The 17,221-nt window shown below is 43.3% G+C and overlaps 1 protein-coding gene across 4 annotated transcripts in view; it reads right to left on the bottom strand.

Moving 5' to 3' along the window:
- Sh3d19 (SH3 domain containing 19) overlaps positions 1-17,221 on the bottom strand; it is a 136,494-nt gene that overhangs the window by 41,881 nt on the left and 77,392 nt on the right. For 2 of the 4 annotated variants that reach the window (XM_050158765.1, XM_050158763.1), the window contains exons 3-4: positions 5,724-5,764; positions 1,435-1,474 (exon numbers count right to left, since the gene is read on the bottom strand). In XM_050158765.1, the coding sequence (XP_050014722.1) occupies positions 1,435-1,450 (16 nt within the window). In that variant the 5' untranslated portion in view covers positions 1,451-1,474; positions 5,724-5,764. The remainder of the gene's footprint in view (positions 1-1,434; positions 1,475-5,723; positions 5,765-17,221) is intronic. The other 2 variants (XM_050158762.1, XM_050158761.1) reach the window with 1 other exon arrangement.

Raw genomic sequence — 17,221 nt, 5'->3', positions numbered from 1 at the left:
TCTAAAATATTATGTCATTCTGAAAAATCACCATGTGAAGAAAGAGCAGAGGAAAGTTATTGGAGAGGGACTGCAGGGTGGGGCATTGAGATTATGACATGAAGTAACAATGGAAAGGAAATTTTAAATTTTATCCACAGGACTATCATATTACAATAGTTTAAATTTCTACTGTAAAGAGTGTAGAAGTAACTCATTCTTAAAATCTGTTTTCTAACTTTTTTGACCTTTATAGTAGTTCTATTGATTAAGAAATAATAATAAAAACAAAGGCACTCAAAACCTCCTTTCACGGTCCTATTTATAACACACATTTTTGTGTGTGAAGCAATCACTTTTCCCTCAACTCTCAAACTCAAACCTCTCCATGGTGGCCAGGTATGATAGCACATGTCTTTTTTTTATTTCTTAGTTTTTTAAATATTTATTTATTTATTATGTATACAATATTCTGTCTGTGTGGATGCCTGCAGGCCAGAAGAGGGCACCAGACCCCATTACAGATGGTTGTGAGCCACCATGTGGTTGCTGGGAATTGAACTCAGGACCTTTGGAAGAGCAGTCAGTGCTCTTAACCTCTGAGCCATCTCTCCAGCCCGATAGCACATGTCTTTAGTTCCAGTGCTGAGGAAAATGTTGGTAGATCTCTGTGAGTCCAGGGATAGCCTGGTCTACACAGTGAGTTCCAGGCTGGTCCACGCTACATGGTGAGACTCTGTCGACTCACCTCACCAAGCCCAAAAAAAAAGCTTCATGGCTTAATTTTTTTCCTGAATTTTATTTATAAAGGAAATCAATTCAACAGGACAATGTGGCACATAGGTCACATTTGAATATCCATTTTGATATAACAGAACATTATCTCTATTTTCAAAGATCTCTTCGGTGGGTGGCATCTCAACTACTCTACCATAAGGACTTGCACACAAGGGCATTTGTACTCAAACGGTAGCTTTCACCACCTGCCTCTCCATTACTCTCCCGGTGCCTCTGCTGTGGGAAGACTGGAAGCATCTCTCCTTTGTCTTCCAACTTTCCTCTGAGCATGGCTGCCAGAGCTGAAGGTGACACCGGTGAACGCAGGAATGAAATCTGGGCTACACTGAGAGCTGGGACAGCTGAACCTACACTGGGCTGCATGGGTGAAACCCCCAACATATGAACCGTAAAACCCACGTATGGGCCTCAGCTTGGAACGTGCTCGTGGCGTCACCTGGCGCCATGCACGACAGTTGCATTTGGATCAAGGCTGGGCCACCCTGATGAACGTTTATCCACCGGAAGGGGAGAGGAGGTCAGAGCTCTGTGTGAGACGTCTGATTGATTGTTAAGGTTTCATTGTTTCAGTCAAGTCCCCACCGTCACCACTGAAGACAGAATCAGCAGATACGGCACACTTCCCCCAAGACTCAAGTCTCATCGGCATAGACGTACCTCTTCCACGGGGCATTGTGCTCCGTACTATTCATGAATGCTAAGGGAGAAAAAGAAGGGGTTACAGAAGAGGAAAGGGGAGCGCGAGGGCAAGCCAGTGCCTATGCTCTATGAGGACCTCAGCAGCAAGACCGCCTGCCACGTTGCTTTGAACTAAGAGGTATTGTCTCTGTTCTCAAGGAGCCCATTCTAAAGACCGGTTTGTGGGCTCCACGTTCTCCCCCATTCTGCATACTTGAGTGGAGAAGGAAAGTTGAAGAACCATAACGGTAGTTTCATACGGTCAGAAGTTGAGAGTGGATTTGTAGTGTTACCACCAATACAGAACCCTCTGTTTTAGTGGGATCATAAGGCTGGAAAGACCGTCTGTCTTTGATCCTCCTTAAGCCGTAGGCAGAGAGATGTGCAGGCAAGTCAGCCACCTGAGGTCACGGCTGTGACCGTGGGCAAGGTTCGGAGAAGCTCGTTTGCTGGTCTCCTTTGGTACTAGGGTGAGTTGGATGTTAGTCTTGGTCCTAAATTATTTTAAATTATCTATTAAATGATCAGAGGAAACAAATGCATAGAAGGGTTTTAGGTTATAGATGTTCCTGTTATAGAACACCCTATTGGTAAAAGTCACAATCATAAACCCAGCAGCGACATTATTTTGGGCAGGGTGTGAGCGGATGCGGTGACATCAGGCGCATCCAGACTGGCCAACTCTGTGTTCCACATCCCGGCTCTACCTTGTGAGCTACTTACCTCCCCGGTTTCAGTTTCCTTTCATAAAACAGGTTTAGCTCATCTGTTGACAGCCCTGCTTCTAAGTGTGGGACACAGTTCCCAATTCATGGTACGGAAACAGTGCCAGCTGAATTTGAATTCTACAGATATTTTTGTCTCAAAAAGTTAATAAAAGGGCCTATAATCTCAGCACTTGGAAGTCAAGAGAATCACCATAAACTCAAGGCCAGCCTCGGCACATAATGAATTCCAGGCCAGTCTGAGCTACGTAATAAAGCCCCATCTTTAAAAAAAACCAAAGCAAATGAACAGCAAAAAAGTAATGAAAGGTCATATATATCCAATTCGCACCTATTTAAAAAAATTTAAAGAATATTTAGGACTCACAAGAATGAATATTCAAAGACCCACCATACACTGGAACTAGAATCAATATTAAAGAATTTGAAAAGCAAGTAGCTGTGGAATACTTGCATTAAAAAGGTAACAAAGGCTGTCAGGGTTAGATGGCAGATTCTGGGCTAGTAAAACACACATCCTAATTAACTGCTAAGATAAAAAAATTACAACTTTTCCTTTAATTTTTTTCTTGTTAAATTAGTGGCTGGGGAAATGGGTAAGAGCATGAGTTGCTCCTCTAGAAGACCCAGGTTGGATTCCCAGCCCTCACCAACAGTCACTATGAATATTGTATATGGATGTTTGCCTACATGTATGTCTGTGTACTCCGTGCATGCCTGGTGCCCACAGAGGCCAGAAAAGGTCCCCTAGGATTAGAGTCACAGATGTTGTGAGCAGCCATGTGAGTTCTGGAAATTAACCTCAGGGTTTCTGGAAGAGCACCCGGTTCTCTTAACCCCTGAGCATTCTCTCCAGTCCTACAAATTTTCTTAAATAGACAAGAGGGAAGGGAGTGGCGATGGTAACAACTCCTCACTTTGTTTATAGGAATGAGAATACTGTATCTATCTGGCCTTCTTGTCTAGTGACAGGACAAATGCAGACTCTTGTGTAGCTGTCACGATGTAAGTGACACACGGGGATTAAAGACAAATGGGTCATTGGGACCCCAAATCTAGCTCAGTTTCCCATTGCTCCATCTCCTCCCTCTGCGAGGGCCGCTGTGCTGCCTTCACCTTCTCTGACTCCCCAGTTGACCCCCAGTGATTGCTTCCCCACCAGACACAAATACCCCCAAACTTTCTCACCCTCAGCAGACTACAAACAGGCTCTCTCTACATGACTGCTGACTTCTCAAACACCAGCCCTCTCTCCTCATTACTCCCAAGCTTCATCCCATTCACGGTTCAGATATTCTACGGTTAATGCTGTCTCCACCGACATCCCAAGGACAGAATAGCCTGTCCTTGTCCACCTTTTACTGGTCTTGAGGCTCCACTGTACTATGTCCATCCTTTAGGTCACGGGCAACTGTCTCTCCCGGTTTTTTCTACTTCTCTGGCCACTCTTTCGGTTTGTTCTGCTTTCCCTTTAGGTCTTGCATAGTCTAAGCAAACTCCATCCTGGGGACTCTATGGGGGATTAGGTACAAAGGGGAAGTCATTCCAGGGAAGGAGAGGGGAAAGTGCCAGGCAGGGACAGCGTGCTCCCTTCTCAGCAGGCAAGGATTCACAAAGATGACCGCACATCTCCTCCATTACTGTCCCTTAAAGGGAACAGCTTTAAGAGACACCAAAAGATTCTGTCTCTTTCATTTTTTCCCTCCCAATGTGAGAGTCAAGGATCAAACCCCAGACCTCTGAAAGAACAGCAAGTGCTCTTGACCACTGACCTTCTTTTTACCATAGACGACATATTTTTATGAACTGCCACCATATTGATTTTCAGTGTACTGTTCTTCATGACGCGTGGATGCCTTAAACTCGTATATTAAAAGTTACATTCCTAAAAAAAGGCTGTATTCTTTTTAGTGTGGCAATCTTGGCTCAGATACTGCGTAAAACATCTAAAATCACATCTTTACTTTTCTTGTAACAGGTAACCCACGTCCTGTTTAAATAAAAGAGCTTTTCAGATCCTTTTCCTTAAAAAATGTTAAAATTCTATACTAATGGCAAGTATAAAACACCATCCGAGGGGTTGATGTGGGAGTGTCATATATCAATCTGTTGATTTCATTGGCTGAGCAATAAAGAGACTGCTGGCCCTGATAGGTTAAAAGACAGGTGGGCGGAATAAACAGGATAGGATGCTGGGCGGAAGAGGAAGTGAGGTCAGACTCTGCTCTGCTTCCGGAGAGACTCGACAGCTCTGCTCTGGAGCAGAGACGCCATGCTTGCCATGCTACACTCTCCCATGATGGACGAAGGCTAGAATCTTCCCGGTAAGAGCACCTTGGGGTGCTTACACGCATTATTAGAAATGGGCTAGTCCAGGTGCGAGAATTAGCCTGTAAGGGCTAGAGTTCAGGGGCCAAGCAGTTCTCAAATGAATACAGTTTGTGTGTTATTTCGGGCATGAGCTAGCCAAGTGGCCGGGGTGTTGGGGACGCAGCCCCGCCGCCCTTATTTCAACAAGGGGTGAAGACACAAAATATAAATGCTAAGTTTGGAGAGAATTCTGCTTACAGCAGTTCTGTTTTTATATAGAAGTATGAGCCTATTTTTATAGGAATACATATATACATTATATATAATTATATATACAATTTTAAACTTTTTTATGAAGAAGTTATGCAGTGTTGGCACACACCTTTAATGCCAGCATTGGAGAGGCAGAAGCAGGCAGAGCTCTGAGTTCGAGACCTGCCTGGTCTACAGAGGGAGTTGCAGGGCAGCCAGGGCTACACAGAGAAACCCCGTCTTGACACCCCCCCATACATGAAGAGCGCAAATTAATCAGAAGATACAGGTTTGATATTAATTTTATTTTTTGTTTTATGTGTATGGGTATTTTGCTTGCATGTATGTCTGAGCGCCATGTGAATGCCTAGTGCCTTTGAGTACAGAGAGGGCATTGGGTTCACTGGAACAGCCCATGTGGGCACTGGGAATTGAACTCAGGTCCTCTGGAAGAACAGCCAGTGCTTTTAACCACTGAGCCATTTCTCCAGCCTTAATGTTTTTTAAACTCAGCAGACAGATACCTTGTACTTTAGAAAAATTATTACACAAAATTCTGTTTGCTCATAGATATGTATTACCAGATTAAAATTTCAGTTTTGTGTTTTGAGACTGAGTCTCCTGTAGCCCAGGCTGGCCTCAAATTCCTCACGTGGCCAAGGATGACTGTGAACTCTGGATGCTCCGATTTCCACCTCCTGAGTGTCAGGACAACAGGCATGTGCCACTGTGCCCAGCTCCATATTTTGTTCATTACTTGATTAAATTACTTGATGCAATGAGGGAAAAGTGAGGTTCTGGCTTATCAACCTACGGCAGCTGAAAAACTAGCTGCCAAAAATGCCTTATTACCTCTAAAGAGAAGCTACAGTTGCTGGGGCCTTTGCGGATCCATCATCTACAATTGCTTGCCGGGAACCTACACCATTGTTTATAACTCCACCACCCAGGAAGACACAGAGTGGAAGAAAACAGACTTACATCTCTTGATCACCGCTCTAATGGATGACAATGGTCCTTGGCTAGAAAAAGAAAGAGAGAAAATGCATTACACATTCATCAATCCTGAGAACAGATTTTCCACAATGCCAGGGCACGGGAGGGGCATGAGCCATTAGTTACTGGTCTCTTGGCAGAACGGAAATTAGTGAAAAACTTAAAACTGCCTTTTATATTACGATGCCTTAAAATCACCTTCTTAGACACCAACACATCAGGTCTCTCCGGGACAATCTGGACACGCCTCCTCATCAGACACCCCACTGTGCTTGGAGAGCTTCCCATAGCTCTCCCTCAACCTTACAGTGGGTCTAAATACACTATCGGAGTCCCAATTTGACCTAAGGACCAACAGCTTCTTCTTTAGATAAGGCTTTAAAATACCTCAGCCCAACAAAAAAATCTACTTTTGGGGTGTTCTGTTGAGTAGCTGGTTGTGGCTTTCTGTTGACTTTGTTATAGTCCCCTCTTCCAGTGGTTCGTTCACTGGTCAAGACACTCTAGCTACAAAATACGTGAGTTTGATGTTTGTGTGTGTGTGTGTTTTTTTTTTTTTTTCTCAAATCAGCTGCATTGTCTTTGGAACCATTTTTAAAAAATAGACAATCGGTGTAATGAGAAGATTTGGGGGAAATAAAAACCAACAAAATATTTTTTTAATACTATTCCTTACATGTTTCAGAATGTTCTTTAAAATTATACTTGCTGTCGTGGTTTGAATGAGAACGCTCTCCCATGGGCTCATATATTTGAATGATTAGTTACTAGGACATGGAACTCTTTGAGAAGGATTGGAAGGATTAGGAGGTGTGGCCTTGTTGAAGGAGGTATGTCACTAGGGGTGGGTTTTGAGGTTTCAGAAGTCCATACCAGGCCCAATGTCTCTCTCTCTCTGCTGCCCGTGAATTAGGATGTAAGGCTCTCAGCTATTGCTCCAGCACCATGCCTGTCCGCTTCTCATCATGACGATCAGAGACTACCACTTTGAGGCTATATGCAAGGCCCCGTCTAAATGCTTTGTTTTATAACCATATGGGGGCAGGATGGACAGAATCCGATGTGGCTTGATGTTTAGATGACAGATACCTAGAGAAAGCACCACATGGTGACAAGGACGCTGCTCAGAGCTGACAACCATCAGAGACTGTTGGTGACCATGGGAACTACGAGGCCAGGATGGTTTTGCCTGTGGGTTTCAGAGGAACACAGGCCTCCTGACACCTCAAGACCAGCAAAAGCACTAGGCTAATATGTCCTTGCTGTTTTAAGTCACCTACTGACCCCAGCAAAAACAGTGAGATAAATGCATTTCTATTGTTTTAAGTCTCTTTTAAGTCCTGTCATGGTTGAACATCTTTGGTCTAAAAATTCCAAATCCAAACTTTTGAGCATGGTCATGACGCTCAAAAGGTGAAGACTTGTGAGCACTTTGGGTTTTGGGCTAAGGATGCTTCCCACAAAAGTCCACTCGGGTACCCCAAACCTGAAAGACTGAAATCCAAAACCTTCCTGTCCTAGGTGTTTCAGAGAAAAGACTTCCTGAGTTACTCAGAGGAGGTGGTAATTCACTGAACTCTATACCTTGTGGATGCCACAATTCTTCCCAATAGAATCAAGACTGAGTAGCTGCAATGTGTTCTGCCTTCTCCAGGAGTGACAGCTGCAAGACCTACGGAGAGCCAGTGCTGGCAGCAACAAAAAGAGCCAGGACCAACAAGGTTGGAACTGAAGCCAACGCCACCACTTCTGGTTGGCAAGGCAAGATGGCAGCAATAGAGACTGAGAAGATCAGGGGCTGGCTGAGAGGATGCAGGGCTGAGGCAGGATGAGGACGAGAAGGGGGGAAATCAAGAAACACTAGGTTTTTCAGACAATTGGGAGCAGAGCCAACCTTGGGTAGAGAAATCAGTCTTTCCATGATAGAACATAGAAAGTAGTCATTCTACGAAAGAAACCTTTGTGTAAGTGCTGTGTTTAGAGCTCAGGATTGTCTGCAGTCAAGAAAGTATTTCTGTTTATATGTATTTATCATGTGTTCATGTGTGTGCCCTATGGTGAGCATGTGTGAGGAGGGAGAACTTTTGGAAGATGATTCTCTTCTTCCACCATGAGGTTGTTAGGTGGGGCAGGAAGTGCAACAACGGCCTGGCCTGAATTTCTGCTTTTTATGATGTTGAACCTGGGACCCTAGGCAGGCCAAGCAAGGTTCTACCATTGACTTACACTCCCCAGTCTATAGTGATAAATCTCTATCCACCTGTCTTTAGCATATAGTAATTCTACACAATAACGGGTCGGGATGCTGGTCATACCCACAATCCCATTATAATCAAAAGCTAAGGCAGGAAGACTGTGACTTGAAGGCCAGTCCCTGCTATTCTGTCAACCGAAAAGCTGGGATTTGGAGATATACATCACATCCCAGAAAACCACCTATAAACAAAGAAACAAAATGGCTGCCATCACGGCATTTTTACACAGGGACATAATATATACTTTTGTGTTTCCATTTTCTTTTTTCCCCACCACTCCAAATATCTATTCCTTGGCTCCAATGAAACACATATGATCTCCTGCATTTCAGAAAACACAACTCCTTGGGATTTTATAAATAGGGCTGTGGTCAGTTTGATTTGTACCCCCAGAGGAACCAAGTGAGCTACGGAACAGCTTATGCTTCTGGTCTGTGTGTACAGGACGTAACTCACACCACCAAGTAGTAACGTTTGAATTAAAGCAATATATTATGTAATAGAAAAGAGGAAGTACTGTTCTGTAAGAACCGTGCTCCATAAATATAGAGGAATAATGATATTTTGGTAGTCTAGATTAATACCATAATACACGATGTTGGGCTAGGACGTGATAAATTGAAAAGTAGGAGAAAGTATAGCTGCACTAAGTTAAAAAAAAACCCTTATAGTTCTAAAACTTAGATACACTTCACGCTTAAGAGGTATAGAATGAAGATTTGTAAAAGGGGGGGGGCTAGGGATGGAGCTGGCAGAGAACTGCTTAGCACACTTCCTCTTTTACCTCATCTCGCACGGAGTCCAAGCAAAGGCAAAGAGAAGAAGCCACAAGCTTTGGTCCCACGCTCTCATTCCCACTGTAAACACAGACAGTGCTCTGTTCTTTCAGGCCTCCCTCCCAGGATGTGTTCTACAAAATGGCCAGGGTGATCGGTGGCTCCCGTGATTTAGTTTCCTATCGCTCTAAGTCTATTAAAAAGAAATTCTATAAAAAGTTCAAAGATCATGGAAAATGCTTTCAACTGTTATTACTACAGGACATTTAAAACTGGAGTCTGCTGCCCTGCCTCTATTTTTTTTTCCACACATGCATGTCTCGACTTCCTAATTAGACTGTAGGTTTCTTAAAAAGAAATAATGGCTTCTCCCTATTTCCACAAAGCAGCTCAGCAGAATCATTTCCTGTGCTCGCTGAACTAACGGGAACCCAATCCTACTTGCAGGCAGAAAGAAATATAATTTAACTAGTTCCAGTGATTCCACCCACAGCCCACTCAGCACACAAATCCTCAGAACTAATTTGGCTGCTGGTTTTGCCCCCTTGATATCAATACCCAGCTATGCCCTGCCATGTGCATCTTGTCCAAAACGTCTTTCATCTAAAAATAGGAACTGCTCACAGGACCTGGTGAGACACACCTATAATTTCAGAAGATAAAGGTGTGTGTGTGGGGGGGGGGACGGAGGAAATGGTGGGTTCAAGGTCAGTCGGTTACAGTCAGACCTTGGTTCTTAAACCCAGGGATATAGCAAATGTCTCACACGCCCTGAGCCTTGGATCCATAGCCAGCTCTGGAGAAAATAAAGAGGTACTTTTCATATATGATTTCACCTTGGCAAGCATCCGGCACTCACTAGAGGACTGACCTAGCTACCAACAATGGATGGAAGTGTGGCAATCAAGTTGGCCTTCTATGATGGCGCTTTAGACTTCAACACGCGATTAGGTAACAGACAGGAAACCCTAAGTGTCAGTTCATAGAATTTCAGGGATGACTAAATTTATGGTTTTGTTTTTGTAGCTGCGTACTATCTAAAAGAGACCTCTCATTATAAGAGTCCAGTAGCCCCCAATAAGTGGGGCACAGATACACTGCTAGTTTCAAGCCATGTGTAACACTATGAAGCTCATCAGATAAAATGCGTCTCAGTCGGGCTCCTTCTATGCTGGGGAGCAGGCACACAACTCGATTTGCGAAGAAACGTGTACCATAATATCCAGTCGGCATCCGAGAAAGGTGGCATTTATTGCAACATGTCCAGTGTGACCTCTAACCTCCTCAAATGTGAACACAGAGAAAACTAGGATTCTGATGGGCAATAAACACCTACTGAGTGAACCAAAAAACTAAGCAACTGAAATAAATCTTTTCTAGGCTGTTTCTTACCTTTTCTCTAGAGCCAATCTTGCCTGATCTAAAGAGAGTTTCTATAAAAATCCTAAAGAGGAGGGGATATAACTCCGTAGAAAAATGAGACCTGGGTCCCAGCCTCTGTACCAGAAAAGAAGAAAAGGAAAGAAACTGAATCACAAGAAAGGGCTGAGACTCAATGCCCTTCTTTTCAGATATGTAGCAATGAGTAGAATTACATTTTATGGTAAGGATTTGTTTACTGGTGAAAGGCATAAGAAAGACAGCACAATTTTGAAAGGTTATCTATTATATTAAGGGGGAAGGAAGGATAGTATTCGATGATATATAGTTGTCTCCTTTTGACTTATTGGCTTTCAGCCCCCCTTTCCCCCTGCCCCGGCTCTCTCAAAGCAAAAGACAACTAACTAGACACTTAATTGTTAGAGTATTAGGAATGAATTTTAAATTTCAACCAAGAAATGTACAGCATACTAATCCAGGATTAATCCACCTGGATTTGTTTCTGCATTGATCTTGTGTAGCCCAGGGTGGCCTTGAATTCACAGAGGTCCACCTGACTCTGTCTCCCCAAATCCTGGGATTAAAGGTGCGCGCCAATCATTGCCTGACCTCTAGTGGCCTTAGGTTTGCCTCTGGTCTTCAGGCAAGATTTATTTATGAAAATACAAATAATATACCACTACAGGGCGTGCTGAGGAAATGGCTCAGTAGTTAAAAGAGGACTGGCTGCTCTTCCAGAGGACTAAGTTTTGATTCCTGGCACCCACATGGTGGCTCACAACCATCTACAACTCCAGTTCCAGGGATCCAATGCCTTCTTCTGGCCCCTGTGGGCATTGCAAACACACAGAACACAGACAAATATGCACACAGAACACACACACACATGTTTTAAAAAGGTAAACAAAAACTTGAAAAAAGGATGTGAGGGGCTGGGGAGATTGCTCCAAGGTTAAAGTACTCACCAAGTAGGCAGTTAGCATAGAGCCTGTGCAAATGCCTAGTGCTGTGGCTGCTCCCCCGCCCCCCAAATCCAGAGCTCCACAGGCAGAGATGGAACTCCCTGAGCAAGGGAGACCAGGCATATGAGTGATCTTGGGATCCAATCGAGAGACCCTGCCTCAGTGAAAGAGGTGGGAAGTGACTGAGGAAGACTCCAGACCTCAACCTTGGGTCTCACATACAGGCCCACTCATGTGCAAGAACATCCCATACCACACATGTATGAACACACATTTACACGATTATACATGCCACACACATGTGGAAAAAAAGGATATAGGAAGAGAAAGTAAGAAGAGTAAGAGGAAGAGAGAAATATATATATATATATATATATTTTAAAACAATCTTTTCTCATTTTACATACTAATCTCAGTTCCCTCTCCCTCCCCTCCTCCTCCCACCTCCTACTGACCCCACCCCCATCCACTCCTCAGGGAGGGTGAGGTCTCCCATGGGGAATCAACAAAGTCTGGCACATCCTTTGAGGAAGGATCAAGGCTCCCCTATATTAAGGCTGAGCAAGGTATCCCTCCAAAGAGAATGGGCTCCAAAAAGCCAGTTCATCTAACTAGGGATAAATCCTGGTTCCACTGCCAGTGGCCCCACAGACTGCCCCAGCCACACAACTGTCAACCACATTCAGCTATCTAGTTTGGGCCTGTGAAGGTCCCCCGCTGTCAGTACAGAGTCAGTGAGCTCCCACTAGCTCTGATCATGTGTTTCTGTGGGTTTCCCCATCGTGCTCCTCTGACCCCTTTGCTCATATTATCGCTCCTCCCTCTCTTCTACTGGACTCTGGAAGCTCAGCCCAGTGCTCCGCTGTGAATCTCTGTATCTGCTTCCATCAGTTGCTGGGTGAAGGTTCTATGATGACAATTAATGTAGTCATCAATCTGATTAGAGGGGAAAGCCAGTTCAGGCACCCTCTCCACTATGGCTTAGGGTCTTAGCCGGGGTCATCCTTGTGGATTCCTGGGGATTTCCCTATTGCCTGGTTTCTCACTAGCCTGGTAATGGTTAGGGTCTTAGCCGGGGTCATCCTTGTGGATTCCTGGGGATTTCCCTATTGCCTGGTAATGGCTCCCTCAGTCAGGTGGGAGAAATCGGATGGCTGAGATGGGGGAAGGACAGAGAGGAAGAAAAATATATTTCAAAGACAACCCCCCCCCATCTTTTCAAATTTTTGGTCAGGTCAGTATATTTAGCCTTCCTTTTGACATTGCTTCTAAGTCATTTTGAAGCATCCAACATTGAAATCAGGAAGACAGAAATTCCTAGCATAGCTCCCTAATGCCTCCCAATGCTATGGCAAACAAACAAACAAACAAACAAAAATCAGTAACAAAGTTTGAAAGAAACAGCTGTCATTTGGAACTGGGCTAGCAACAAAATACATTAAATAAGGGCATGGGTGTGCATGTGAGCTTCTGGCCTTAGCTTCAGCAAAAACACTGCTCAGACAAGACTAGAATCACTTCAAGTAATGAGTACAACATTCTCCTTACCACCCCCAAATCAAACCTTATGACTAACACAGTCACTCAAAGATCAGTGGATTTAACAGAAAACAACATGAAAACAGGTGAGAAAGAAACATGATTCTACACTCTTTATGATACTAAGATAAAACTGACAAGAGGGATGGAGGTCTGTTATTTTTTTTCCTTAAAATCAAGACAAATACATATTTTAAGCATTTGAGATTGATCAAAGTATTAATTGATGCTTCAGAAAACTAAGGAAGAAATCAGGTCAGTTTGAAACCTAAGCTTTATGTGACATGAGGCAGATACTTTTTTTTACACTTTAGATGATAATAAAATGCATAAGTTAAGTTATTGTAAGATACTACAGTAAGCCAATGTGGTGGCAATAAGTCCAGTTCTCCAGGAGGCTCACTTTCAGGCTAGCCTTGGCTACAAGGGGAAATGTATCAAAAATACTGCTTCCTCCAAACAAAAGGACTACAATATTTCCCACACCAAAATAGCTCTTAAACATACCTTTTACGGGGCTGGGCAGATGGCTCAGTGACTGTGCTTGCAGAGGACTCAATTTAATTCCTGGTACCCATAAGGAAGCTCACCACGGTTTGTGATGCCCTCATCTGACCTCCAAAGCAGGCATGTACTCGATGCACAGACATTCATGCGTGCAAAACACTCATGCACAGAAAAAATGTCTTAAAAATTAAAAATCTTTTATTGGCTAATTGATTTTTGAATTATGGCCTTGCTATTTGGCCCAGCTGATCTTGAACCAAACAATCCTCCCGCCTCTGCCCTCTCGAGCAGCTAAGACTATAGTTGTGTGCACAGCTATACTTTGAAATACCCTAGTCACTCACTTCTTAGCTTTTTCTCCATGTTCTCTGACATGGTTGCACTCAGGCAGAAACAGCTGCAAATCTTGGGAAAGTTAAGGTCTTGGTTTCAGCAGGGTACCTGTCTGGAACAGGATGTCCAGTGTGTTTGGGAAGACAGCATTGTCATTCCACCAATAAGAGGAATAAAACGCAGATTATGTTGAATAATTACAGGTAGTTTGTTACTCAACAGTGAGTCTTTGTTGTTTTATTCACACTGCTATAGGATCCACCCTATTACTAAGCATGGATCATTTTTCTTCTCAAAGGTCAACCTTACTTTGGAAGTAAGTTTTGTAAAGATTATTTTTAATTGTTTGTGTGTATGTGTATGTGTGTGCAGGTGACTGCAGGGGCCTCAGACTTTCTCTGGAGCTGGACTTAAGCAGCTGTTAGCTGTCTGACTTAGGTGTTGGAGCCAAACTCGTCTTCTGAAAGATCAGCTTGCTCTTAGCCACGGTGCAATCTCTCAGCCCCAAACTTACAAAAATTATTTATTTTTGTTTGAGGTGTTGAACGCATTATGTTCATACACAATGTGCTGGCCTGGTGCCTTCAGAGGCCAGAAGACAACACAGGTCCTCTGGAACAGGAGTTACAGGCTGTTTACAGTCACCGATCCTCTACAAGAGCCGGGTGTGCTCTCAACCACTGAGCTATCTCTCCAACCTCCGAAAACTGTCTACCTGTCCAATCACACACCTGTAGACAGGTTCACTTCAGCTGATTCCTCTTGCTGGTAATTTATAAGCAGGAAGGACCATAACCAGATAAATAGTGTCTAGATACTCTTATGGTGATGTTGCCATCGATAACAGGTTCAGATTAATAATGAACTTTGTACACACATGCCTGCCCTGAGACTAGCTGGGTCATTTGAGGGATATCCGCTCTGGCTTTGGATGCTGAAAGCAAGGTGAACGCAACTACTCATGTCTGTACAGCCTTGCTTCTAGAAAACGATCATTCAGTTTCTTCTTCCATTAGGAGAGAGATGCACTTTCTCATTTTTTGAGTCTGACAATACTCTTTCCTTTAGATATATTTTGTTTGAATTAGCACTTGACTAGTTCTATATTTGGTAATTATCTTCTAAAGATTCCAAGTGTCTGCAGGTGGTTCCCGTCTCCTGATCTGTATTAATTCTAGGTTCGGTTTGTTTAACTGCCTGCTTACTTCTTTCTTCCACACTGATAAAGGCAGGGGCTCATTTTTTACATTTGTCCCCAGCATCTAGGAAAATAAGAAATATTAATTACATGACTGCTTAAAAAGAAAATTCTAAAGTGTTGGGGCTGGAGAGATGGCTCAGTGGCTAAGAGCACTGGCTGCTCTTTCAGAGGACCTGGGTCCAATTCCTAGCACAGATAGTGGATCACAACTGGCTGTAACTACAACTTCAGAGGCATCTATCTGATGCCCTCTTCTGGCCTCCAAGGACATTACATACACATGGTCCACAGGCAAACACGCGGGCAAAAAAATACGCATAAAACAAAAATAAATCTGAAGAACTCTACGTCTGCAAGTTGATTTACTGTGACTGCTAGCTCTGTTTCATTTTCATGCCACAGCAGTGGTGGTTCAGGAAACAGATCATTTTCTTTTTGTAAACAGCTCTGACGTCGCACACAGATCCTGAGTCGTTTTATTATGCAACACCGGGTCCAGGGGATTTTCTTTCCTATAATGGTAAATAAATTTGACCTCAGGCTGCTAATTTCACAAAGTGATTGATTGGGTGATGGCTTAAATATAATGTTCATTATTCAAAGGTGTTGAAATTGATGTGAGCCAATTGATTTATTTTGCTTTCCATTTTTTTTTTTTTTTTGGCCACAGCAAGTTATTTTAAAATAATTCACAGAGCTGACAAAATGGCTCAGTGGATAAAAGTGCTTGCTCCAAAGCTTTGAGACTGAGTTTGGTCTCCAGAACTCACATAGAGCTGAGGGGACAGAACTGAATCCACAGAGCTGTCCTCTGGCCATTACATACACGTCCATATATGTACACATTATAAACACACAGAGTAATAGAGTATTTTACAAATTACACAGAGCATTGTGTTCATTTGCAGAAGGCTCAAAACTACAGCGGCAAAAGTAGTTCTAAATTATAATCACATGCCCATAAAGACAACTCTTGTTAGCATTTGGGGCACATACAGTTTTGTCTGCTGTGTGTGTGTGTGTAGCAACCAGTTTTCGTTTATATTTATGAAACAATCTTGTTTGTGTTTGTCCAGGTTTTCATTCGTCAGTGGCATTCACAACATCGTCGGTGACTCGGGCAATGATTTCCAAGTGCAAGCATGAACTTTCATTCATCTTTTTGTGTGCTTTTCATAACCCCTGCATCCATCAATGCTGAGATCAAACCAGGTCTTGGGTATGGCGTGCACAGTGTCTACCACGGAACCACACCCCGAGCTTTTCATAACGCTTTCGATATGTTTGCAGCACTAACATTTCCTTCCCCATCGTTTTATGTGAGTAAAATGATACATCAGCCCCCGGTCTGCCAGTTTTTCTGGTGTAAATATTCCCACCATGGCCTCCTTCATGCTGCAGTGTGCCACCACTTAGAAGAGGTACATATCGCACATCCAGCAAGCAAAATTAAAACAATAGAAGATGGTGTTCTAATATTGCCTTCATCTTGTGGTTTATTTAAGTACAAGTTAAAGCCAGACACGGTACTTGATGCCTACGATTTCAGCCCTTAAGAGACCAAGGCAGGAGGATTGCCTTGAGTTCAACATCAACCTGGGCACATAATGAGTTTCAGGCCAGTCTGGGCTCACGAATGAGACTCTGAAATAACCCTAACCCTGAAACAAACAAAACTGAACTAATAAAAAGCCAGAAGATAAAAAAAATCATGGGTTAATACAACTTAATTTTTCACCGGCACTTGCTTATTTATGTAAAGGAGACATTTCTAAATACTTGCCTAAAGGTTCTGTGCCTACACATTGTTGGGGTTCCTGTTGAGAACAAACCCTTGTGTTGTTAGAAGAAACTCTCCCTTTCCATGTTTCATTTATATTGTTAGTCAAGGCTACCAGTGAGAGGAACTTTCTCAAGAAATTTCTATCTTTCAAGGACATGGTTCAATTCATTTTCAAGATGTATTTTATTAGCAAAATAAAGGCTTTGGGAGGTCTCTAGTATATAAAATTACATTGATTAGTTTTTTTGTGGTTTTGTATCTATTGCTTTGTTATTTTCTCTACCCGTGACTCGGCATATTTTATCCTGGTTTAGATGGCACCGACGATTTGGTAAGAAGATATTCAGCAGTGGTCTATGTTTTATTCCTGTTATTGATGGGATGACAGGGCTGTGTCTTTCCAAACACCCACAGCTGCTGTGGCAACACTGCGCGTTCTGTTCCAGACAGGTACCCTGCTGGAACCAAGGCCATAACTTTCCCAAGATTTACAGCTGTTTCTATCTGAGTGTATCCATCTGCAAGGACACTGCATTGTGCCCTCCTTGGGAAGAGGAAGAAGAGAAAGGGGGGGAGGGCAAAGTAGGGAGAACTGCAACCGCCAATGGTGGGGTTAGAATCTAGGTCTTTACTTTTAATTCTACCTTTTTTCACACAATTCAGACGGCCAGGGTCCGAAGAATACTGGATGGAACCTCTGTGAGAGGCAGATCCGCAGTGACACACACAACGCGCGCGCGCGCGCGC

Source organism: Alexandromys fortis, unplaced genomic scaffold (assembly GCF_014885135.2).
Source record: "Alexandromys fortis isolate MF-2015 unplaced genomic scaffold, M_Fortis_MF-2015_v1.1 scaffold_102, whole genome shotgun sequence".
NCBI classification, from domain to species: Eukaryota; Metazoa; Chordata; class Mammalia; order Rodentia; family Cricetidae; genus Alexandromys; species Alexandromys fortis.
This window is presented reverse-complemented; position numbering and strand designations above follow the sequence as displayed.